Below are 27,076 nucleotides of genomic sequence, written 5' to 3' on the forward strand. Positions count from 1 at the left end.
GCTTCCGCAAGATGTAGTAATGGCTACTGGATGGCTTTGAAAGGGGATTCAACAAATTTATGGATGATAAGGCTATCTGTGTGGCTGCTAACCATAATGACTGTGTATTAACTCCAGTACTAGAGATGTTATGCCTTTGTATACCATTTGCTTGGGAGCAAATGGTGAGAATGCAGTTACACTCATGACCTGCTTGCGTGCTTCCCATAGGCATCTGGTTGGCCACTGTGAGAACAGGATGCCGGACTAGATGGGCCATTGGCCTGATCCAGCAGGAGACTCTGCTTATTTTCTTATCCTTATTAGAAGATAAGGAAGTGGAAGTTTTCAGGATAAAGAAGATAAGGAAGTGGAAGTTTTCAGGTGCATCTGAATATAGAAGGCCAATATCAAGCATTGGTATAACAGTAGGATCCAGGGATGCCCAATTAATAAATAATTATTTTGAAACATTAGCAATATTCTTCTTTGGTGCTTAAATATAGTTAAGTACCAAAAATAGTATTCTGAAGAATATAAAAATCTGGTTGCAATTAGTAAGAAGCTCATACTTTGCTCAAAATGAGTATCTGTGCATATTAAAGAAATATTTTTCTTCCTTCTGCTTGCACAAAGGGAGCGGTATAAAAACATATGGCTAGCATTTACTAAGTCTCCCAAGAACGGGAAAGGGGGCCTCGTACACTGCACAGCTTTCCAGTTTTTTTAATTTAAGCTCTTGTATTACTATTTCAACTTTCTTGTCCTCTGCTGTTTGACTCCTAATGCATTTCATGTACTGAAACCATGATATACCACTACCAACATTCTTTTTGCATATTTAACTCAATACTAACTTGAACAAGTTCTTCTAATGTGCAAAATGTTTGATTTTCATGAAGGCTTTGAACTTTATTTTGTATGCTGGGTTCTGTGTCTCATATATTCATATGGAAGCAGCAAAACAAAAGAAAATATGGAAGTTATTGCTTCAGCAATCTTAATGGCCAGTTTTATTAGAAGGGGAGGAGGCAGGTGTGGGTATCTGTGTACCTTGGATAGACGAGGGGAAGAGATAAATTTCTAAAATAGCAGCTACCCTAAAACAGTCCTTCAGATGGTGCTTTTCTTTGGTGTGCGGTTTGCCTCAGGATTTCAGCATTCTATTTTGTCATTCTGTTCGCTAGTGCTTGCTGCTTGTTCCAGCTGTTTCCCCTCTTTCCGTCATACAGCCAGGCCTTAAGCACTAATATCTGTCTGGTAGGGCATGTATAAGCCCATATGTCATCAGCAAGTGTTATATAGGGGTCACTTTAAATTGAGATGAAGCACACGTTATATGGGCACCTTGCATTTTCCTGAGTCCCAGAATCAACCTTGCTAGGCCTCCGTAGCTTTGAGTGCCCCTTGGTTTAGAAAAAATCCTCTTAGTCTTTCCCCATTCCTGTCATTCATATTGAAATAGGAAATCTCTCTCTCTCTCTCTCTCTCTCTCTCTCTCTCAAAACACAACCAAATCTGCTATATATTTTGGAAAGTTATTTTTCTTTTCACTGTGCATTTGAACACTTGTCATTGTAACCAAAATTTGCATGATGGCTCCTGAGATCAGACCAGGTTTTTGTTTATGTTTGGAGAAGTTGGACAACATTTTAAATCAAGATGGCAGACCAAACTTTTCAAAACTTCCCTGGTTTTTTGGTTTCTTAGTAGCAGCAGAAGCATTGCTCAGAAATTCTGTTATATAAAATTGCTATGCAGGTAGTCTGTCAGTTGTTTCAGCTTTCTAAATAATGGCTGTTTTTGTTCTTCAGAGCTGAGGACATTTGTATATGTAGTGGGATGTATAAGGTGGAAAAAGATAAGCTTCTTGAAAAGGGTGGAGTGGGTAATCTGTGGTCCCATTGGCCATGCTGGCCGAGGCTGATGGTAGTTGAAGACAAACAACATCTCAAGGTGCACAAGTTAGGCACCCTTATTCTAGAATAATAAGCACCCTGAGATACTTCAGGAGATATCCTTCTCTTGCTTTCCGTTTATCTCAAAATTTCAGCATTCTCATTTGTTGCTCTGCTTTGCTTTTGTATACTAGCTATGGGACAGAGCCTATCAACTGAAGTTAGTGCAGAAAGTTGCAGCTAGTTTGCTGACAGGAGTGAGTCTCTTGTCAGCATATAACTCCTCTGCTCAGGGATCTGCACTGGTTACCAATTTGCTACCAGACCAAGTTCAAGGTGTTACTATTGGTATATAAAGCCCTTAACATTTTATAAATAATCAATGTCATAGTTTAGCTGTAAACTTTTTGAAGTTTTGTTACTTGCTTTCTCACATTTCCAATATGTGTGTGTGTGTGTGTGTGTGTGTGTGTGTGTGTGTGTGTGTGTGTGTGTGTGTGTGTGTGTGTGTGTGTGTGTGTGTGTATGTATGTATATATATATATATATATATATATATATATATATAGGATTCAGCCTGTGCTAGATGGGGTTACACTCCCCCTGAAAACACAGGTTTGCAGTTTGGGTGTGCTCCTAGCCTTAAATTTGGAGGTCCAGGTGTCTGCAGTGGCCAGGAGGGCTTTTGCACAGCTAAGATTAGTATGCCAACTGCACCCATTCCTGGAGAAGCCTGATCTGGCTACGGTGACACATGCCTTAGTTACATCCCGTTTAGATTACTGTAACGCGCTCTACGTGGGGCTGCCTTTGAAGACTGCTTGGAAGCTTCAATTGGTACAACGAGCTGCAGCCAGAATGTTAACTGGGGCTGGTTACAGGGATCATACAACCTCCCTGTTACAACAGCTCCACTGGCTCCCAGTTTGCTTCCAGGCACAATTCAAAGTGCTGGTTATGACCTATAAAGCCCTATATGGCTTAGGTCCAGACTATCTGTCAGACCATATCTCCCTATATGAGCCTGCCCGGGCCCTGAGATCTTCAGGAGAGGCCCTTCTCTCAGTCCCAACACCTTCACAAGCACAATTGGTGGGGATGCAGGATAGGGTCTTTTCGGTGGCTGCTCCCAGGCTTTGGAACTCCCTTCCAAGGGAGGCAAGAATGGCCCCCTCCCTACTGTCCTTTCGTCGGCAGGTAAAGACCTTTTTATTCTGACAGGCCTTTGGAATAGAAGATGTTTAAGGATAGCGTTTAAGAGGTGTGCGGTATTGTTTTACTGCCTTAATTGCACTATAAACTGTTTTTAACCATTGTAAGTGTATGTTTAAATGTTTTAATGTTGTATATAGTTTAATTCAATTTTAAATGCAGGTTTTTGGATGTTTTTATTATATGTATTCGTTTTTATTTGTAAGCTACCCTGAGTTCCAGCTTTGGAAAAAGGACAGGGTAAAAATAAAGATGATGATGATGATATGATAATAATAATAATAATATAGTTATAGTTATAGTTATATATATAATGTAAATATATAATGTAATACAAAAGTACTGTTAATTACTTTGAATCCCTTATATTCAATCTTCTGTGTATTACAGTGGAAGAAAAGTGGGTTTCCTCCTTAATTCTTCTGTTTGAATTTTTAAACAAATGATGAAAGTGCACTATTTCAGTCAATGTGCTCTTTACTATAAGCACAACAAATGGAGATTTTCTTCTGAGTGAATTTTTAATAGCTCAAGGAATGGCTATGGCTGATCCATGTAATATTTTGTCATTTTGTATGCATTATACAGGCATGAGAGTGTCTGTGTACTTAAGAGTCATTATAAAATCTAAATTTTCTAAATCAGAACTTCTCAAACTGTGTTCCACAAGCTCCATTCAGGTGGTCTTAAAACAGTTGAGGACACCTCTATTTGGCCTTGTACTTGATTTATTTTTTTGTGATGATGGAGATTGAGGCCGTTTTGACCAGGACCAGATTATCAAACAGATTTACAAGACCTTGGCCTCGAGAAATTCATACTGTGATGGTGGCTTGGACCATGATGCTACCACTGAAGAAAAAAAAATGTTATTTATAAATGAGTTATCTATGTGCTTTAATTTGTAGAACCAAAACAACAACAACACCTTTATTAAGTGGTTTGCTGAGACCCCCAAGCAATTCTCAAGTGGCCCCCAGGGTTGTGGGAATGAGAACTAAACATTAGGAAGAACTTGCTGATGATACACCTTGTTTGACACTGGAATAGACTACCTGGGAAGGTGTTGGGATCTCCTTTGTTGGAGTTTTTTAAGAGGATGAATGGCTGCTTCTCAGGAATGCTTGTAGTAGTGGATTTCCTGCATCACTAGGGAGTTGGTCTAGATTACTTTTTGAGGACTTTCCAACTCTATTATTCAAACTGCTTTTCCAAAGTAAGACTATTTCTCCAGACTTTCTGAAAATTGGCATAGAGTATATCCATCAGGAGCACGGTAAGCAAGTGAGGGTCACCTGGTAAGGCCAAACTGCAGTAACAGCCTCCCGGCAGGGCCATCACTACCATTTACCAAGGGGGTGGGGAGTGAGGCAGCGAGGTTGGGACTGTGCTCACACACTGGTGGAGCCAATCTTGTAAATGGCAGCAAACTCTGTAAAAATATGGAGGGATAAGAAAAAAGCCTACAAAAAATTCCGACAGCACCTTTTAGGGAGCTTCAGTGATGATAAACTTTGCTGTCCCTCCCACCCCGCGGTTCATATCATTCAACAAAATTTCTTTTTCAAAAAAACCAAGGGAAGAAGTCTTGGTTTAAGAGAAGAATTAAGACTCTCTTCCTCATTTGCTGCAGTGTCATTTCATGATGCAGACAGACCCACTGGCCACCTACCTCCAGTCTTTGGTATCCCTTTCTCTTCATCCCCGTGCTGTCAACTTTCCCCCTCTTTTCCCTCACTACTAACCAGTAGTGAAATGCCAAATTCAGAAGTGCAGGATCACTTCATGATAGTCACAGCCACACCCTCTCACAGTCACACACCCTTCTAAGATTACAGAATAATCTGGCCAGGTTTGAATACTGCTTTCAGTTTTTCTATCACTGTCACCATTTGACATTGATATTTGACAGGGATATTGTTTGAATACTACATGTTTACTTCCTGCTGCTATCAAACTGCTTGATGATGTAGATGGGATCCTCAGGATTCACTGTCTCTTCTTCTGTAGTTACAGAATTCTCACTCTCCACAATTTGGCTTTTTGAAATAGGAATTCATAGGTTCCAATCAGCAGGAAAGGACAAGGAAGCAAGTTAGAAGACACTTCTCAATGGCAAACACACTCCCCTTTCATGCCCATTGGCTCACAAGATGCTGGAGACATGGGGACCCTGCTGGGATCTGGCTCCCAAAAAAGTAAAGGGTCTTAGACCCTCTGAGACCCTGGGCCCACTACACCCCTGCTACTAACATATGCCATGCTTTGTAATTGAAATGGAAAAGCATATCAGGAAAGCAGAGAGTTGGTACGCAGCTGGGTGGCCACTCTTTTCAGAGTGACCATAATGTTAGTTCCACATGTGTGGCAGAAGAGCATTACAGCTGTAAGACCAAAGGAAAGTGTCACTGCATGGAAGCTAATTTGTAAGTGAGAATGTATTTACTGCACCTGGGTGTCTTAACTTACAATTCCCATGCTTTGGGGTACATGAGTAAATTTATAAGTACCTTAAGTCTTCCCTTTAATCTGACAAGCTTGTTGATTCCTGAATTAATTTACATTCCTTTTTTAAAAAATCTAGCTTTGCTGGTGGAGGGTTGCATCATTTTGTGACAGTTTCCAGCATTTTCTCCTGGTGTCCACCTTCAGCTGTTTTTTTGTTTTGTTTTGTTAACAGTTTGTACTACTTTGCCATTTAGGATGACGTTTGATCTAGAATGAGTGACATTGCCTTGAAATTATTTATGTTATGCCAAGTATGATACAAAAATTGAGTTTTTGTTCACATTGGAAAAAGTTAACCAAGTGCACTTCTTAAAAAAGAAATAGGTCAAATATTGCAGGCGTCATTTGCATAGATTCTGTTGGTAACACACATGCAGGATTTTAGTTTATTTTAATTTTAGTTTTGTTTAATTTTGTTTTTTAAAATGTATGTTTTAATATTCTGAATGTTTTTTACATGCCATAAACCAGCCTTCCCCAGCATGGTGCCCTCCAGATGCTCTAACTCCCATTATTCCCAACCAGCATGACCACTTGCCAGGATTGATGAGGCTTCCAGCAACGTCTGGAAGGCCACAGGTTCCTCTCCCCAGTGTGAAGCATTTCCTATGGTAAAATCTTACTATGACTTAAGCAAGTTTCACATCCTTCTAGCTTTTAAAAAAAAATATCTGTGAGGGTTTGGAAAGAGATTCGATGCTAAGGTGTTACTGTATTGGTGGTGAGGGAGTGCAGCGCCAGGCATGTCACATTAAATTAAGACAATTTGTAAACATTTGATTTCTGAATGTTGCCTTCTGGCTTGCTAAGAAAAATCCTTGTGTTTGCAGAGATTATCCTGACAGTAGTAAGCTTTGTCAGTTGTCACAGCATGTTTAGTGTGTGGAGATATATTAATCTGACATAGTTACGATTGTAAGTGGCTGAAATAAATAGAGGGCTCAAACAGATGAAGAGGGATTAACTGTGTAGATGGAGCAAACTCTTCAATCACTAAACCAATGATTTTACTAAGAATTAGCTTGCTTCTGCAAATATTGATTACTGATTTGCTTCTCAAGATGAAGCCGACATAGCTTGTGCTGTGTATAGTATGTCACGTGAAGTGAACAATGTTCATAGTAATGAGTTTGTTGTATTATAGCAGTTTACAGATTTATTATTTTTTCATCCTCTAGCCATCCTAGATTTAAGATTATCAGCTGTTACATTAAAAATCCCCCCTTTTTAATTTTATAGGTGTAATACAGGTTTCCAGCTGAAGTTGGCATGTGGGTTTATCGTCTAAACAAAAAACTGCAATGCGCTTAAAAAACCCTACTTTTGGAAGTAGCAGGGTAAATAAATATATTTGCTTTACAAATGATGTGATCCTTTAACAAAGAAAAACAGCGGACTGTCATAAGATTTAGCTGTCAGACTAGTGTATGTTCTGCAGACATCACATGTTTTAACAACACTGTTAGCAGCTACAGAGACCTTTCTGCAATTTTTGCAAGTCACAGTGGGTTGATAGGACAGATGTTGTGCAAATTGGCTAGATCCACATCTGAAAGTCTTGTAGTGTGTCACAGAAATTGCAAACTGGAAAGAGGTAAAACTAAATCCCGGCCTAGCTGCACTGCAGATTTGCAAAGGAACACTTGCTTGCTTTCATTTGATCTAGTTTAAACAAGAGAGTCTTGATCTAGTTTAAACAGGAAGAGAGACCACAACCAGCACTTAAATAACAGGGATAAGAGTCATATGCTGATGAAAAGTCATCTCATACCAGATAATTTTCACAACCTGACTGGTAGGGATGAGGGGAAAAAATTGTTTTGATTCACCAGCCTAATTTGCATTTCCCAAAACAATACACAAACCGAAACATAGCTCTTCTTTGAAATTTGCACTTGTCTAAATTTGCGATGCAGTTCCTCAAAAAAGAATGTCTACAAAAATGCCTATATTGGGGGAAAGTGTGTGTGAAGATGCATATATTGATGAAAATAACTTATAAAAATTTATTGCATCAGAGAAAATTGCTAGCAAAAATGTGTATGCTAGGCACAAAATCTATAAGAAGAAATGCACAATAAAATACTCACAATTTTTGTGAGGACTTTTTTTTGTAAATACAAACTTAAGATTGGAACAATGAGAAACTGAGAGAAACCAAAATTGACAAATTCACCTTCCTACTGATTGGATAATGTGAATTACTGTGAATTTAACTTTTTCCAGTTCTGATTTATAAACTAGGACATTTGACTAACTGAACATTTATTTTGTATTAGTAATTTAGTATAAATGAAAATAGTTCCTTGAATATTTCAAGGAAAGAAAAAATTAAAAAGATACAAAGGATCTAAGTACAGATGATTTGAGTATTCAGAAGTAGTCAGTATTATATGTGAGTTGTTCTTACATCTGTAATAGTGCTGATATTTGGAGGACTCCTTTTCTTTTCTTTTCTTTTCTTTTCTTTTCCTTTATTTTATTTTATTTTATTTTCTGCCTTTAGGTATTTTGGTAGCTCCCTGCATTCAGCAAATGGTTGCAGTGCAACTGGTAATGTTGTTGGTTGTTCTCAGTGGTGAGCTGTTAGAATCCAGATAATTCATACATATGTTTCCTTTCAGTAGCTTCCTGAGCCAAAAATCTGGTTCAGAATTGTCTTGAGCGTAGTTTTGTTGAAGAGTTCCATCTGTTACCCAAAGGAGTTATCAACCTACATTCCTCAAACACCATACGCTTATGATATTTCAGTTTTTGCAACAGGATTTTAATGTAATCCACTTTATAACATTCATCATTAAACTAACAATTGGATACACTATGGGGAAAAACCCAACACATCTCATAGTCTAACAGTATGCTATTCTTTTAAAAGGGAAGGTAAAATACCTTTTTGTATTGCTTTCATTTTGATGTACTCAGTGAGCCATCTGTAGAGTAACTTTAATCCAAAAAAGGTACGCATTTTGAAATTACTCATCATGTCTGTTATGGGGGGGGGGAAGGGGAAGGTGGTGGAGGATGCATACTAAAGGCCTTATTTAAAGCAGAGCAGAAAAAACAAGGTTTTTGAATGTTTCTATAATTACTTCTGGAAAATGTTTGATTTCTTCAATTCCCAAGTTCTCTCTTTCACTTTTAAAGGCTTTTTGTTGCACATTTTTAATTGTTTGTGAAGTGCTCTTCCCAAGTTGTTTTTTTGTTTCTGTGTATATGCTGCATCTGATAATGTAACCCACTTGGACACTATGGTTCAGCCAGTTGCACGATCAACCACAAAGTCAATGGAATAAACTGAGGATGGGGAACCTGTGGCCCTCCAGATGTTGCTAGACTACAGTTCCCATCAGCCCCAGACAGGATCACTGCTGATCAAGAATGGTGGGAGTTGTAATCCTGTGTCATGGGCCACATGCAGAATGCAGCTGCCCTTTTAGTTCCTGCAGCCAACAGAAGGCCAAGGCCACATACAAGCATGCAACCAAACAACATTAGCAGGAGGAGGTGACATCAAGGTAGACGATTGAGCTTGGCTGTCTACCAGTTATTTGGCCACCTCCATACCTTGTAGAAAGTTGGATGCTTGACACCCAACCTTGTGGCATTTAGACTGAAGCTGCCAGCTTCCATGAATGTGCCTCCAGTTTTTCAACATTCCCTGTTAACTCCAGAGACTCCTGCTCACTCTAATTGGAAGGAAGAGCCACCCCGGGGACCTGAAATAATTGAGGGGCAAGAGGAGTGTGAAGCTGAACAGATCTGGGGACTCCTGCTCACACTGAGGCCGGCTACAGCATCTGATCCATTGGAAGGAGTATGGACTGGAGGATGGTTCCTGGGATGCTGAAGAAGATGTACATGGACTGGATGCACCATCTGTCACAGATGGTATCCTCATAAGCCTAAGGCAGAGTTTTGGGAAGAGAGGAATTCCCATGGGGAGGGAGATGATGTCATGGGGCCCATGGAAAATGGAGAGGGTTTTGTCAAAGTTACGGAAATCATGGGGGAAGTGTGTCCAGAAACCTCTGGCAGCTCCATGCCTAGTGAGTCTACTAAGTTCAGTAACCCTGCTTCGTCTGTGATAGAGTGTGAGGAATCCACACTGGCACCCAGCCCAGACTTAGCCTTTGAACAGATACGTTGATTAAGCAACTGGACTTTTCCAGAGAGATAAGAATGAAGACAGTTTGTCAGAGTCTGAAAAAATAAGTTTCTCCAAGGTCACACAGAGCAGAGAAAAGATGGCTTCAGTTAAAGCAATTCACATCTCTTTCCAGATGTCCCCACCTCACTTCTAAGACTGGAAAGTGCTCAATTTAGCTTGGGCATGTAAAATGCCCTCCCACCTCTCTTTTAGGTGTGATAAAGTCGTTGTGATAAGTCTCAGTTGCTGCTTCCGTGCCTAGTTTGCCTAGCACTTATTCTGTATCCTGATATGCCTCATATGTTTTGATGCTTCATCTCTGTGCTGACTTCTGGAACAAAGTCTTATGCAAAACCCAGTCTTCGAGTCCGGAGTCTGCTTCTCAGGAGCCAGGACATCAAGTCACAAATAGAGAGCCACAGGTTCCCCAACTCTGATGTAGACAGTCACATTTACTAGCTGCTGTTGATACTGTAAAACCTGAGGCACAATTGTTCTTACTAGTTGATGAAAGTGAAGTTGACAAGTGGGTAGAATGCATTACTTCAGTGATCAAAAATCTGTTGTGCAGAGCAGTAGCTGGCCTGCACCTTGGCCATCGTTTTTGGATTGATTTGGCTTTGCTAAGTGGGACTGGGACTCAAAGAAACATGCAACTGGTTGCACACACTCAAAAAGCCTTTGAATTTGTGCTTCTTGAATAGCAATATGGCAAATGAGTCTTCAAACTGGCATTTGAAAGGCAGTTTGCAATTTTGCATGGGTGTTTGCTATTCATGGGGGGGATGCAATCTAACCAGGCATGCCCACTATTCTAGGTACCCAAAATGGCTCTTTAGAACCCACCTTGGATTTTTAATATTGTGTTCTTCCCCAAATAGTTGAATGCCCCATCATGTATCAAACTTAGTACTTTAGATGTCTGATCATTACTATATTGCAAAGAACCATTAAGGTAACCTCCCACTGCCTGGTGCCCTCCAGATGTTGTTGGATTGCAACTCCCATTAATCTTGCCCGTTAGCTATGGTGGCTGGGCTGATGGGAGTTGGAGTCCCTTAAGGGGTAGAAGTTGATCAGATTATTTATTTATTTAACAAAACTGATATAACCCTGTAAAGTTATACATAACTTATATAACAATGTAAAGACCTCTAAGTGGTTTACAAAAAACATAGGCCCATTTATTTATTTATTTGTATACCACTATTTTGTTAAAAACATCAAAGCAGTTTACAACAAATTAAAACAACAGCCATATGATAAAAACATTGAAAATACTCTGAAAACAAAGGTCAATGTTGAAAAAAGGCATCATCTTAATTGCCTGCATAAGCCTGGCAGAACAGAAAGGTTTTCAGCATGCATTTCAAAGTTAAACAGAAGGTGCCTGCTGAATTTCTGTTGGCAGAGATTGGACCAGTAATGTAATGGCAAATTCAGACGTGCAGGGTCATGTTAGTCACAGTCATGCCTCCTCCCTCCTTTTTTTGCTCTGGTGTTGAGAATGAGATCCTTGTCAATACCTTCTCCCACAACCACAGATGTCCCTAGGAGCCAATCAGCATGAAAGGGGAGGTTGTGTGTTAACTACTGAGAAGAGTCTTCTCAGTGGCTGACTTGCCACCTTTCATTCTGATTGGCTCTAATCAGCAGGAAAGGACAAGGAAGCATGTTAGACTCTTCTCAGTGGCTAGCATACTCCCCTTTCATGCTGATTGGCTCGTAGGATGCTGGAGACATTGGGACCCTGGTCCCAAAAAAATAAGAGATGACTACACTCCTGAGACCCTGGACAACTACACCCCTGAACTGGACATTTGTTGTAGGTGTCAGAGCAGAGTTAGCACAACTGTCTTTATAATGGATGCTACTTCTGCTACCAATTTGAGGAGGGAGGAGGATAGCAGCACCTTCTAGGACAAATAAGGGAGAAAGAAAGACCATGATGAATCTGGATTATACAATGGAAGCAAAATGTTTGCTTCTATCAAATTGGAAGCTACATGGCCCATCCACCAGTTTGTTGGGTTATGTATTAGAGAAATATGTTCTCACCCTAACCGTGCTAGTAATGAGGGGGTAGGCAGCACCAGGCAGGTACGGGATATAGTGGAAGGGTAACACAGAGTGTCCGGAAACAGCACTAGGAGAGAGTGCTGAGTCTTGAAGGGGGAAGTGTGGGATGTGATCTTTAAAAAACTGGACATCCATGCTGAACATCCCAGATTTAAAATTATAACAAAATTTTTATCAAGGTAGCTTTTGTACTAATGGCTCTTGACTTTGTTGAGAGGGAGGGATATTTGCCATGCATTCTTTGTTAATTATCCAGTTTTATTGCTTGGCTTTGGGCAATAATTGCAAGCTATGAGGAAAAACATTCCAGAAATACATTTTTTTGGTAATGAGTATTGTACGTTTTTGCTTCTTACCCTTGTAGCACCCATACTGAGCAAGTGTTAATGTCACATACAATCTTTTTCCTGGCCTTGGTGGTTATTTGCAGCTGAACTGTAACTATAGCTGCACATATGAAGCTGACTTCTGTATTATTTGAATCAATGCAGCAAGAAACAAGTAGGTTTCTACCCTGAGCTTGCTACCCTGGTGACACCTACTAAATGCTTATCTAAAGCTAACATTTCCAGTTTACACAGGACACTGGAATGGCTGCATGTGCAAGGTTCTTGTATTAATTTAAAAGGCCCTTAACAACTAGAGTCCAGGTTACCTTAAGGGCCGCCTGATTCCTCTTACCCCTGTCTGATCACTGAGATCTTTAGTGTCAAGATCACTTGAACTTCAGGCGTTTGACAAACACTTTTTTGTTTCAGCAGGCATTTGGAGGAGGTTTTCTGTTTTTATGATTCATTTCAATTGATCTTATCAATTGCATGCTACACCACTTGGAAACTTTGGTCAACAGTATATAAATACTTTAAATAAATAATGAGAAGTGGGAGTGGAGAGGAAGGAGAAAGTTCACTATCAAATCATATTCAGTTAACCATATAAACAAGTCATTCCTAACTGGGTTCTCCTCTTATGTTTTGGACTACAATATCAGTCAGCCCTGACCATTGGACATGCTGGCTAGGGCTGATGGGAGTTGTCCAAAATACCTGAAAGGTACCTGGTTAGGGAAAGCTGATAAAGACCAGCTAATTATAGTTCAAATAGTTGGCATATTCAGAGATTCTACTGAACCTTTATCTTAGTTTTCCAATAAAATTCTGGTTTGCTGGTTAACTATGAAGTATAAAGATAACATCATAATGTGAAGGAAAATCCAATGCTCCTAATTCTTTTTCTTATGCTAACTCATGCCTGGAGGCAAATGCACAACTTTTGTGCCTGTGTATGCAGAACATATTACAAACCTGGTAAGCTTTTACCTTTCTGTGTCTGTTTGGCATGCTGACAATATCCACTAATTTTCCACATTTCTCTGTTTTGAATACTATTTTTGTATGGCCGCTTCCTTATCTGAGAGTAAAGCTTAGGCTTTACTATACTGTTGAAGCTATTTAAACCACAGCCTGACAGACTTCTCTCTCTCCTTTTTGTGGGATGTGCAAAATGGGTAAAATCTCCCTTTTCATTTTTTATTTTGCCTTTCATAATATATGGAAAACTTTTCAACATGTGAATCATAGCATGCTGTGCATTTTATGGAAGACAAAATGTTAAAAAAAGAAGCCATGGGAGAAAGCAAACTGGACCAGTGTGCTGTAACTTTGGCCAGATTTGGACATGGTTGGATAATGGAAAATATAACAGCATTGGTGCTTCAAGAGATTTTTTTTCATGGTCCTAAGACCTGTTCGTGTTAAAATGCAAAGTACAAATCATAGTATCCCAAAAGATACAATGTATCCAATCTAACTATTACAGCCAGCCAGTTCACTTCTTATGTGTATGGCAGTTAGGAAAAGGTAGCCACCTGTTCTGTGATATATGGGATCTTGTCTGATAAAACAGTGCATTGCCAATACATAAAGGAAAGCTCAGACAATTTTTCAGGAATTAGTAGTACTACGCAAGAAGATGTTGATATTTCCTAATTGTGAGAAGCTGAATGGGTTGTCAGGGCTAAAGACATGCCCTCATAGTGAAAGGGTGGGCACCTATCCTTTTTCATTGTTTGGAGATTAAGGAAAGAAAGTAGGATATGAAAGATAATATATTCTGACAGCACCAACTTGAATATATGGACAGCCCACTACAGCAGCACTGCTATGATGTCTTGGAAATAAGAAGCCATAAAGATTCATTTAAACAGATTGTGCAAAGAGGTTCTTTCCTCTCTATACCAGATGACCTAACCAGAAACTGTGTGGACTCCCTAGTCTTCTCCATCTTATGATAAATTTTGTCTCCAGTCACCAAGAGGCACAGAGACGATGCTGTCAATGACATGATTGCCTATAGTGTCATGCTGGGGAATGATGATTCATGCTGCCCAATGCCAGCCTGAACCTGGATGCCAAGAGCTCTTGGTGATCACTGTAATTTGCTGACAGTTGGGTAATTGCCTGCTTTTCAGTTGCACTCCGTCTGATCCTTTGAAATCAGTGCAATGCCTCTGTTAACTACTGTGATGTAGGGAAAGGAGCATATGGGAACTAAAGGGAGAAAATTAATTACTGTTTAATTATTTGCAGTATTTGTTCAAGGGCTGCAAAGATGCAACCAGTGTAAAACTTTAAAGCTTAAAAATGAGGGGAAATGTGTAATATCAGAGTTATTGCTCAATTCTGCTGACTACTAGAGCACCCTAGAGGTACGAATTCACAATTGGCAGGAGTCCATCAGTGCCTGATATAGGAGAGCTGATTTTAAGTACTAATAAAAGATGTCAAGAATAATTGGTAGTGTATATTAGTTTAAGTCTTAAGGTGTCATTAACATTACTGATATAACAAATCTTCAAATGACTATAATTTAGAGTTGTCATGATTAGTTAAATTTTCAATAAGTTAATGCTATTAATAAACTAACTTTTTCATTACCTTTATCATTTTTTTTAAAGAAAACTTACACGGAGTGAAAACATGGTATGAAATAATTGCATGAATAATCTTTCTACAGTATGAAAAATGTGAGCTGACTCCTAAAAAAAAAAAATTAAACTTCTGTTTAGGATGCCCATTGATTGTGGATGAGATTTGTGGAAGTGCTTAATTTTATTGTAGAAAAAGAAAGGCATACTTAGAAGCACTCTTACTTCACCAAAATGTGCAGTAACTAGTGTCTGTTCAGGGCCATTTTTAGAACTGTTGCAAATGCTATCTGCCTGATATGCAGCCCTGATTTATGCCATTTGGCATCTCCCCCATTGCATCTCTGCTACAGGAAGTGGAGTGTTCTCCTTAGCCAGGTGTCCCTCCCTCCTAGAAAACAGAAAATCTCCCCAGAGACCTTTGTGGTGACACAGAGGGAGAGGTGCCCCACCATCAACATCATTTTAGCCCTACAACTGTGGCTAAAAATGGACTGATCCATGTCTTCAGAGCTTTCAGCCAGCGCTGGACAGCCTCCAACTTAAATATAAAATTAAGTTTGATATATTTAACACATCTGAAAATGTGTATTGGATCGGTTCTTAATCGCCCTGCCTATGCCTTCAAAGGTAGAAGTGCATATTGAACCAACTGGGCAGTTAAAAGCACTACTCAGGTGTAGGAGAGGTGCTTTTTGCTTACATGAGCCCGCAACAGATTTTTTTCTGTGATTCAGTAGACTTTGATTTAAAAAAAAAATCCCCACTCCTTCCTCTTCTGCCCAGGCATTTTAAAAATTTGAATTTAAAATTGAAAATTTTTAATTATGTTTTATTGTGTATTGTATTTACATTGTATTTAATATATTTACTTGTATTTTAACCTGTTTTATTATGCTGTACACCGCCCTGGGAGCTTATTGCTATAGGGCGGTCTAAAAATGTAATAAAATAAATAAATAAATAAATAAATAAATAAGTGAATATCCAGAATGGTCTTTGCATAATCATGAACACATCAAAAAGAAAATTAATCACTTGAAATAAACATAAAATTAAGTTTGATATATTTAACTATTTAGCATTCAAATGTAAATAATTTGTACTCAAGAAGTAATTAATTTGTATGTTCCAATATACTGAACATGCATTAATAACTAGTGGTTATACTTTTTCTGTTAGATAATTATTTACCAACGTTTTAGAAAAATACTGTGCTAACTTTGTGTTAACTCCCCTTCCCCTTCTTTTCTTTTTTTCAGGGAATCAATTTCTTCCAGTTGCAGCACAAGACCTTCAGTGTGTTTTGAAATCTGGGTACCTGGAAAAACGCAGAAAAGGTAAACTGGCTTTGGACAACTCAAATTGTGCTTTAGTTCCTATCATTGCTTAGTTGCTGTCATTGGATGCCCAAGTGGGAAAAACTCTCAATGGGTGGAATGGTAAGCAGTATTCAACAGACTAAATCTGTGAGATGAGTAATTTCCTTTGGAGAGTAACTGAAAAGAATGTGGCCATATTTGAGAGTATTATAAAAAGAACTTTAAGTATGTATCCATAAATGGATGGAATTTGATGAGCAGAATGAAGATTTTGGATACTACAGACAACTCCCCAGCCCCTTCCAACTCCCCAGCCTCCATGACTTACAGGAACCACCAAGGGCTGTGCAATTTGCACAGCTGCTTTTTTACCATGAGCACAGGTGTGGTAGCAATGAGATTTTTAGCCAATCCCAGGACACTTCCAGTGGTCCTCGCTGTGCATTGAAACTTCAGGGGCACACATATCTGCCTTCTAAATATGCCCCTCTTGTCTCCCAAGAAAAGTAATATGGAGCCCAGCTTCAGTTTGAACAGCCTTTACAATCATGTCTTTATTGATACATAGTATTTTACACGTTGAAATATTTTTTAAAAATCATCTTCTTAAACAGCATGTGATCTAGACAACAGATAAAGGGAAGGAGATAAAATACAGTGACAGAACACAATTTCATGTAAACTTTGTAAGAATTACATCAACAGTTGTAGCTGGACTAACTTCTAAATTCAACAGGAGCTGCTAGTAGCCATGTCCTTAAAGTGGAGAGAGCATCATGCACACTTTGAGAAACATGAAATGCTTATTAAATTCTTTTAATAACAGTTTTCTGGCCCTCTTTTTTAAAAAGAGTAGCATGCTAGTCCTCCTGTCTGTCATCATACTAGATAGCTGTGAAGCAAGAGCCATTTGGGCAAATGTTTAAAGGACAAGAGAAGTGTGGTAAAATGTACTTGAAAGTACTGCCCGCTGTGTTGGTAGTTTAAAAATAGGCACAATATTCCCTCATCTTATCTAAAGCTTTCCTATTGCTGATATTGTATAACTTGCTTTGACCACCTTCTGAGGCTTCAAGGAAAGGGAGAAGGCTCTAGGTAAATCACACATACACAAACACACACATAAGGGTGCTGCCCCTGCTCGCTTCACTTGCCAACCTCATCTACCATCACCAAACTCCCCCCACCTTTCACCAACCCCAACTCCCCCCGCGGTAACCCCTTAGACCTTCCTCTTTCACCTTCTGCAACTGCTAAGCCCCCTCCCTTCCCCCCTTTAGCTTCTCCCTTCCCCTCTGTAGACCTTTAGACCACATGGCCTGGAAATCGAGCAAGCAAGCAAATGACTGGAGGGAGGCGAGTGAGTTGGGAATTGTGATGGCCTGGGCGAGCCATGGAGCAGGCTTCTGGGAGACTTCGTACTTACCGTGAGGCCTCCCATGAAGCAGGTTGGCCAGGCTGTTTCTGACCACCGCTGCCCATGCATTCTTGTGGATATCCACTAGGTTTTTTCTCCACTGCTCAGTCACACTGCAGCATTTGTTTGCTCCTTCGCCACCACTGCCACCCCCTGGTACCCACAGTTTTTACCACATTCCTCTTGCCTTGGCTGTTGCACCAGCCTTCCACCAACCCAGGCTACAGCTGCCACTGCATAGCCTGCTCATTTGTCTGCTCACTCACCACTCCCCAGCCCCACGCTCCCCACACCAATCCGCTTGACTCAGCTATTGCATCACCATCCACCCACCCACCCACCCACCCATCCAGGCTGCAGCCACTGCCACTGCACAGCCTACCTGTTTGCTTGTTCACCACCTGCTCAGGTGCCCACAGTCCCCACCCCAGCCCACTTGCCTCAGTTGTTGGGCCACCACCCTGTACACCCTATACCTGGTTAGCCATCTTTGTGGCTTGCTAACCTGCCCCAGTGTCACACTGCATGATGTCGTGATGGCGTTACATCTTAGTTTTTTACTATATAGTAACATACACACACCCCTATTTATATTCTGCCTTTCCTAGAAATTCAAGGTTTTGTTCTAACATTACATTCCAGCTTTTTAATGGATAACAGTCCACTCCATTCTCAAAAAAGAAAATCCGTAAACAAAACAAATATTTGTTGATTGAATTTTATGTAGGAAGGCCAATCTAATATGGTTTGTGTTAATTGCAGACCACAGCTTTCTTGGCTTTGAGTGGCAAAAACGATGGTGTGTTCTGAGTCGAGCAGTCTTCTATTATTATGGAAGTGACAAAGGTATTGTAATGTTTATGGTTTATCTTAGAAACCAGTGAATTCATTCTAGCAGTTGACTGTTTGCAGACCTCAGGGGTCACTCTGTTGTTTTGATGCATACCGGATTTACATGCAATGTTTGTGGCCTTCATATCATGCTCTCTGTGTTTCCAGATGGTGTAGATATACTGTCTCTGCTATATGCTGTCTTATCTCCTCTGTTCTTTCCTTTGGAATTTCAGATAGGTCTTCCCCCCAAAAAAAACTTTGATCAGTTTTCAAGATCACTTAGCATTATCTTGCCTTGGTTTCCTTTGGTGTTTCTTCCTCCCTTCTTCCCACCGTAAATGGTTTTGATGTTTTGTACCTGTTTACCATCGTCTTGTCTAAATTCAGTTCCAGCTGGAATTATTGACAATCTTGAATATGCAAGGCACTCTAAGAACAGTTTACATTATGGGAGCAGCTCTATGGTTAGGATGTATTTCATTCCTTATTAAAATGAGAAATTTCTATTTGTTATGTTTTTAAAAAGCCAAGGTAGTTTGTCTTATAATTATTAAATTTGGTAGGGAAGATCTCTTGGGTTAGGGCCAGACATTTGCTGAATTTCAAAGAAATCAGATGAAAGATAGTTGGTTGTGGCAGTTTAAAAACTCATGCAAAATGGCAACTTCCACAAGTTGGTACAATGGGTGATACTCTGTTTAGCACTTGCTGGCTCTCTTCCATGTCCCTCAGTCTCCTGCCATTCCTCCTGCACTTCACATTATTAATTTTAAATAATTAATAATGGCAGCCAGGAGTCACCCACCTCTACTGTTGCCAGCACTTCCAGGTTCTGGTTGCTGGCTTTATCTGTGTTTTTAGCATGTGGAAAATGCCCGGGGTGCGCAGGAACTTCCTCCTCACTGATTTGAGCATGCTCAGTATAGTATGATGCCAACAGATTCCAGAGAATGTTGGTAGTTGGCAGCATGGTTACAGCAAGCTCTTCCTTCTCTTTTCTTTAACCGGATGGAATGAAGCAGGGGAGGTAGGTATGTGTGTGTGTGGGGGGGGGTCAAGACCCTGGCTGGCTCAGGCTGGAAAAGCCTGTGAAGAAGAAGCTTGGAGAAGATCAAGGGGACGTGTGGTCTTTGTCTCTTTGCTGAATTCTTCCCCTCCTTGCTGTGTGTTTCTGTTGTTGATAATGGCAACGGTAAGTTGTAAGCAAGCACAACATGTGAGACTGTGCAGTGCATTTACTGCTTACATGGCACCTTCGTCCATGCAAGAACCTCAGCTTAACATTTCCATCCTCTTTGGAGCATGAACAAATTTGTAAGAGCCTTCACTCTTCTTTTAAATCTGAAAAGAACAATCTATAATGAAGCATGGGCCTTGTGGACTTGCTTGCAAATATACATATATTAAGGTTCTTTCTAGTCAGCTAGAGGTCTGAAATGTGGTACACATGTTTTTTAATTTTTTTTGGCGGGGAGGGGAATCTGAAAATGAGACAAGCTCTTCTCTTTCTCAAAATGGGTGACTCAGGGTGTCCCTCCATATGGTGGTTATTTCAAAGCCATCCAAAAAGCTAATGTTTTGCCACAGACATATAGACCAAGACACACTACTTGGTTTACAAACATCTGTAAGGAAGACCTTTGGATCTTCATAGATAGGGAGATGTACTCCAAAATTATTGGAGCATTAATAGGCCACTCAGAAAGCTGAAATTTAGTATGGGCACAGTCCAATACATGCTGTTTCTAGATTACTAGAAAAGTCTGAGAATCTGACATTTTTGTATGTAACGGTGAAACTGGGGAATGAGGTTTACCTCAGTTATGTACACACAGCAAGCCAAACCACACTGCAAACTAAACGAAGTGAGAAGAAATGTTGACTTTTGGAAGTACTGTTATGTACTTAGGTTTGAGGAAGAGGACACCTCCAGAAATGTATATATCTGTGTTGTGTGTGTGCATGTATATATGCATAATGTAAACATCAAATTAATTAATATTAAAGGTCAGCTGTTCCTTTTCTGCAATGTTTACTGTGCTAACACTCTTTGTGTCTCTTGCACAGACATCTCATTCAGGAAATACCCAAACTGATGCTTAGCAAACATCCTCTAGCTTGAGGATGTTTTTAAGGACTGCAGTAGCACCAACAGTAGAAGCACAGTTTGAAAAGACCATTATAGATTTGGAAAACAGTAGTCAGCAGGTGGAGATAAGGACATCTGTTTTTAAACAATCAAATGGGGCCAGGAACTAGAATAGTGTAGGCCTGACCAATAGATTAATCATTTAGGTTGCTTTGTGGCAGAAGCACAGATCAAGTGAGACAAAACAACAACAACAACAAATTCACAAGGCTCAAATAAGTGAGTGATGCAACAGTGAAAAGCGGAAGACTCTTCCTGAATTTTGTACTGGTCCATTTCTCAGAATGTCCCATCTCTTTGAAACAGAAGTTTCAGAAGTGAATATGGAACAACTTTAAACCTTATTGCATTGCTCTGTTGAAACACACAGCAGTGGTTTTTTTTTTAATGGAGGTTGTATTTGTGACCCTATTATGACTCTTGGGTCTAAGCTCAGATAGGGAGTTGTAAAAGATTTGTGGGCAGAATGCAGTTGGTGGGAACAGCAGGCAGAGGAGCAGAAGGTGGGCAGCTGCACCTTGAACAAATAAAGCTTTTCTAGCCTGAACATTTACATTGCTAATTATAGGTCTGTGGAAGGACACTTTGATGTAACATTTCAGGATCACAGTGTTTTCAGGGGACTGATTCAGAAGGAGAATGCTATGAGATTTTTATCTCTCTTTTCTACAGCCTCTTACACCAATGAAATGATGGGTTAGGAGCCCACCACTGGATTGTGGGAGAACTACAACCACCAGTGAATGTGGGAGATAATGAAGTATTAAAAGCAGAGGAAGCTTCATTGTGAAGTCATTTGTAAAAATTAATACTGGGTTCCAAAGGTAGGGGGAATGGTCCCAATGCTCTGTGGCGGGGAGGGGGACTGAAAGTCTTTTATCTTATACAGTAGTTTTCAAATAGAGAAAAAATAGAGAGAAACATTGTCAGCCAGCATTACCAATAAAAATATTCCATTGATCCTGACTTAAACATATAAATTAATATCAGTGGTCCATATGTCCAAATAGGTATCCAAATGAGATTGCCCCTGTTAAAAGTATTTGGGGCTGCATTTACAGGCAGAAGATAAAATTTGATTCTTAAGTATAGAGTCAGGGTTCTCCTTGAGGTGGAAAATAATCTTTATATGCTGAACTTCCTATTACAGAAAATGGTTAACTGCTTTCCAAATTTCTTGTGATTCTCAGGTGAATTGGAACTACTTGCAGCTTGAAAATGAATCTTTGCTAGGACTCCACTGTGAGTCTTTTTTAGAAAGGCAGTATGATTGCAAAATTTGTTTTCAAAGGCCATTGCAAGAATGTTAGTAGCACCATTTTATTCTGGTGTTTACAAGTAATTATTGTTATAGCTGCTGGCTGGCCATACATTTTGTTAATGGCCCAGAATGACTAGTAGATGTTCTCTCAATGAAGCTAATGGTTAGGAAATAGTTGCAGATATCTCTTGAATGTTTGAATGGGATAGGTTACTGGGTTTCCGAGATGACATACCTCCCTTCCATTCAAGGGGAGGGTGCTGATGTAAGTTACGCATACGTGAAGATACAGCAATTTGGAGCAGAGAAAGATAGAATGAGAGAGTTCGTTTAAGTCTGATAGCATCTTTGAGAACAAGGTGCCTCTCTTTGGAAATCTTATGTGGGGTAATAGATCTACTGTATGGTAGCAATGTGTATGGTGCTTGCTGCCACTTACACTCTATGTGGCATTATGGGGACTTTTATAAAGCCCTGGCACCTGGAGGTGATTAGGTCACTCATTCACCTATACTCCTCTGACTTCTCTTAATTGTCCTCACAGTATACTGATGTCACCACCTACTGCAGGGGTCACCAGCCTTTTTGAGCCCATGGGCCCACTTGCAAACCAGAGCAACTTGTCTTGGACACACACACACCCCACACACTGCAATTTGTTCTATTGGCTACAACATAATTCTTGTTTCAAGCCTAATTTTACTGTGTGTGTGGGGGGGAGGAGATGACCCTATGGGCACCAGGGAAGATATCTGTGGGTGCCACGTTGGCAACCCCTGATGTAGTGAGTGGAGCTGGCTTTTCATAGTAGTTCTGAGGGGAAAGAGTGCATGACTTTCCTTTAAGCAATTCCACTTCCTCCAAGTTGGACCCTGCATGTCCTTGAGCATTGCACTGCCCGATTTGGAGCTAGGATCTAAAATGTGAGATGGTTGTTTAAATAGACACTGCCACAATATTAGAAGAGTATGTAGAAACACTAGCTCAAATGAAAGACGTTTGAGAGACTTAACCTAGCTTTCTTAACTCATGTTATAAGGTGGTATCTCCTAAAACAAGGCCTATGTTGCCTTTATTTTCATCCCAAGGTTTCATCCTAGGTTCAGGTAGTGTCCTCTTTATTTTACCCCAGAATGATACTGTTTCAGCATTGCATACAAAGCCCTGCTGCATCAACCCACTGCAAAATATAATTAAACTGCATCCATCGAAAAGGGAAAGAGCTCTTTCTTAGAATGTTCTCTAGGCATACTGTAAAGATTTTGGGTTTTGCTCTCTGTCAAAGACATTATCAATGAATTTCCATAAGCATGTCGCATATAATCTCCATTTGGTTACTGTTGCCAGTAAATCAAGTTGAGCACTATTGGATGCTGCCAGTATGTGCCCCTACCTCAAATACCAAGCAACTGTTTGGGACAGACCAGCGTCCTGTTTTTGTTAGTCGGCAGCACCAGTGACGTCAGAGAAAGTGTAAGAGAAGTCACAGAGCAACCTCCCTTATCACTTCCAGCTTCTTGTTGTTCTAGACAGTTATGAGTCACTCTGATCATGGTTGTGTTCCTTCACCATTCAGACTAGTAGCCACTAACGGCCCTGTCATTCATGACTTTATCTAATCCCCTTTGAACTTAGTGGTACAGTTTACCTTAGTGACATCCCCTGACAATACACTGCGCACAATTTGGCCTTGATTGTGTGAAAAAACTGTTAATACTACTTTTTTAAATTACTGTTTACTTCGTTAAATGATTCTTGGTTCTTGCACTACAAAAGGGTACATACATAGCAGCTTTTGGTTTACTTTTTTCACATTATATTAATGGCATACCAGGATATCAGTTCTGGTCAACCCTTCTGTCTTCCTCTGTTGTGAAGAGCTGTCCTGGGCATCCATTCTCCTCCTACACAACAACAAAATTCTCTCTCTTCACACACACACCCCATTCGACATATAATTCATTAATAGGCCAAAAACCTTGTGGTTTAAGAACATACCTATAGCTCACAGATATTTTTATCAAACTTTAAAAACCAGGGAAATTGGGCAGCTATAGAGAATGCACAAGGGAAGCAGGAGACCTGGCCTGCTCTCTGAGATATTGTACTTTCCCACACATTTGTCAAAATGCAAACACATTTTTAATTGGTCTTTCACAGTCCAATCCACTTGCTGTGTAGCTTGCAAGAATTTGCTAACATGTGCCTCTGAGCATATGGTGAGTGATGGCAATACCTGACATCTCCAAAGATGAAGAATTATATTTTTGTACGTTTGTTGGTGTTCTTCTTACTTTGCTTCTTTCCTGTGTTACTAATGTTTCTGCAGAGAATCTAAACTATAAAATTTTGTTTCCCTCATTATTCATCCTAGAAATCTGTGTCAAATTTATTTTTATTAATTTCAAAGCCGTTTTATTGGTCAATGTCATATGATGGTGAAGATAGCCTTTTTGTTTCAAACTGGAGGTTATGGTCTATTTCTATTTTGGGTGCATTAACAGTTGGCCCTGAAACTGCAGTTTAATGTAAAATCAGACTGATTACAATATTTTGCTACTTCAGCAATGACTGTAACTGTTGGAAAAAAGAGGATGCATGTTTTCAGCCTGCTATGTTTAAACCACTTCATTTAAGGTGGGCACGATCAATTAAAAACATAGAGCACACCTAGAATTTTGCTAGAATATATTTCACCTCCCACTGTTTTATCTTGTGCAAACAAACATTCCTGATGTCCACTGGAGACTATTCTGCAGAATAGTCAGTGCCATTATTCCACAATTATTTTTGGAGGTTTTTAGTGTAAATTTTGCAAAGTGTTGCTGTACTTCATATATTCACAGAAATAGAAGCAAAAGAAAATGATTTCCTATAGGAAATCAGACATATTTAAAGTTACCATCTGAACTGTATGGACTGTCTTAATAATGTTGCTTCCTCTCTGCTAAAATAAGATCAGCACAGCACATGTCTTCTTTCTATTATTTGGGCTGATTACAGGTGTTGCTACCACTCACCATATGCTCAGAGGCACACGTTATCAAATTCTTCCAAGCTACACAGCAAGTGGATTGGACTGTGAAAGACCAACACAAATTGTGTTTGCATTTTGACCAATTTGTAGGGCAATACAATATCTCAAGTCTCCTGCTCTCCTGATGCATTCACTATAGCTGCCCAATTTCCCTGCTTTTAAAATTTTGATAGAAATATCTGTGAGCTATAGGTATGTTCTTAAACCGCAAGGTTTTTGGCCTATTAGTGAATTTCTCTGCTTTTTAATCCGGGAGGTAAGAAATGGGATTCTGTGTAAGTTTGCTGAGAATGGATTGATCATTTGCATGCTTATTGTGTTCAGTGGGATTTACTCCCCTGCAATCATGCTTACGATAGGTGAAACTAAACACAGGGGATGGGGAGGGGAAGGGGAGGGGAGGAATTACAGAGGGGAGGACGGGGAGGGGAGCAGGCAGGCAGGAGGGGAAGGGGAGGAGATGGACAGGTTTGATCATTTGCATTTTTATTGAGTTCAGTGGGATTTACTCCCGTGCAATCATGCTTAGGATAGGTAAACCTGACCGGGGGAGGGAGGGAGGGAGGGTTGGAGTGGACAGGGGAGGAGTGTTGGAAGGCAGAGCTGGGGTCCCAATCCCGGGGAGCTGGATCCCGGAGAGTTGGGAGAAGAGTATTTGGATGGATGGCAGAGGGAAGGGGGAGGAACTTCCCCCCTTTGGAGTGAAGACGAAACAGAGGAACTGCCAGTGATAAGGTCGCTTAGCAACGGGGAGCCTGAGCCCTCCCTGGACATTCTCACGCCTCCCCCTCTTTCAGGCTCAGAGCAAGAGGGGGAAGAGGGCGGGCTGCTCACAGCCGAAAAGCGGGGAGGCAGTTTACCATCAGCCCCTCCCCTATCCCCCATCCTGGAATCGGAAACTTCAGAAGAGGAGGGGGTGATGCTTCCCCCCTCACCGCGCACATGCAGACAGCTGAAAAGACAGGAGAGAAGGGGGGGAAGGCGGGCAGTACCTGAGGGGCAGTTAAGATTGCGCGCCCGTTTGGCCCCTTCTTAAAGAACAGGCGGGAAGAAGTCCCTTGCTCTGTCAACTTTCTCCCAATGCCGCAGGACCTGTATCCCTGTATTGCTTCATGAGAAAACGCAGTCTTTGTTTGGACATTACCCTAATAAAACACGAATTAACTACAATCGTTGGTCTGGTTCCTGAGTCACATCCTGGGCCTGACAGCTTGACAGAGCCACCTAAATCACCCTCAACGCTCTCTTCACTTGACTGGGACAAGATGTCAAAGGGAGCAGCGGGGGGGGAAGAACCCCACTTCTGAGATGGAAGAAGTGGAACTCCTGAGGACTAAGGTAGCTGATTTGCAGACGGATGTTCAAGCCCTGCTAGCAGCAGTCAAGGCGCTGAAGACGGATAATCAAACCTTGAAGGCCACGATAGACCAGATGTGAACAGCCCCTCCAGCTGCCATAGTAAAGGTTCCCATTGGATTGCCCCCAAAATACGCGGGACAAAGTGATCAGTTGGCAACCTTCGTGGCTCAATGTGAGTTATATCTGGATGTCAGGCACATGGAATTTCCAGACGATGGGGCTAAAGTAGCTTTCGTGATTAGCCTCCTGGAGGGAGAAGTTGCAAAATGGGTGACTCCGTATCTCGTGAGAAAGGATACTGTCTTAGGAAGGTACAGAGGATTTATACAGGAGATGACCGAGATGTTTCAAGACCCGCAAAGGGCTGAAACAGTAGCGCGGCAACTAGGCGCTCTGAAGCAAGCTAAAGGGACTGTTTCCGAGTACACTAACGCTTTTAAAATTCTGTCCCAGGAAACTGGTTACAATGATGCCGCCCTGATGTTTATGTACCGGAGTGGATTAAATGCTGAAATCCTGGATGAGTTGGCCAGGACCTCCCCCCCCGCTGACCTACCAGGGCTCATCCGGCTATGCCTACAGATAGATCACCGGATGGAAGGAAGGCGCCTGGAAAGGAAGCAGGAGGTCCCGAGATACTCAGCCTCGGCATCCCGCAACAAGACCCTTCCCACTACAGGGATGGCAGGTAATGCAACTGAGGGACAGGGAGGGGCTAGGCCAAGACTGTCGGAAGAAGAAAAGGAAAGACGACGCCGGGAACGTTTATGCTTTTATTGTTCAAAGCCAGGCCATGTGGCCAGAGACTGTGGACTGAAAGGGGGGAAAGCCGAGCCGTCGGGAAACTAGAACACCCAGTCCACGTGCAGGCCGGTGGACTGGGGGCAGTGTTGTATAAAGGCCCCCCAACGATCCAACCTCCCTCAAAGGGGGTGTTGGTCTTGCCTA

General features: G+C 40.8%; 1 protein-coding gene across 3 annotated transcripts in view; it reads left to right on the forward strand.

Moving 5' to 3' along the window:
• SKAP2 (src kinase associated phosphoprotein 2) overlaps nt 1–27,076 on the forward strand; it is a 162,442-nt gene that overhangs the window by 67,720 nt on the left and 67,646 nt on the right. For all 3 annotated transcript variants that reach the window (XM_061585999.1, XM_061585998.1, XM_061586000.1), the window contains 2 exons: nt 16,012–16,089; nt 18,251–18,334. In XM_061585999.1, the coding sequence (XP_061441983.1) occupies nt 16,012–16,089; nt 18,251–18,334 (162 nt within the window). The remainder of the gene's footprint in view (nt 1–16,011; nt 16,090–18,250; nt 18,335–27,076) is intronic.

Source organism: Rhineura floridana, chromosome 10 (assembly GCF_030035675.1).
Source record: "Rhineura floridana isolate rRhiFlo1 chromosome 10, rRhiFlo1.hap2, whole genome shotgun sequence".
NCBI classification, from domain to species: Eukaryota; Metazoa; Chordata; class Lepidosauria; order Squamata; family Rhineuridae; genus Rhineura; species Rhineura floridana.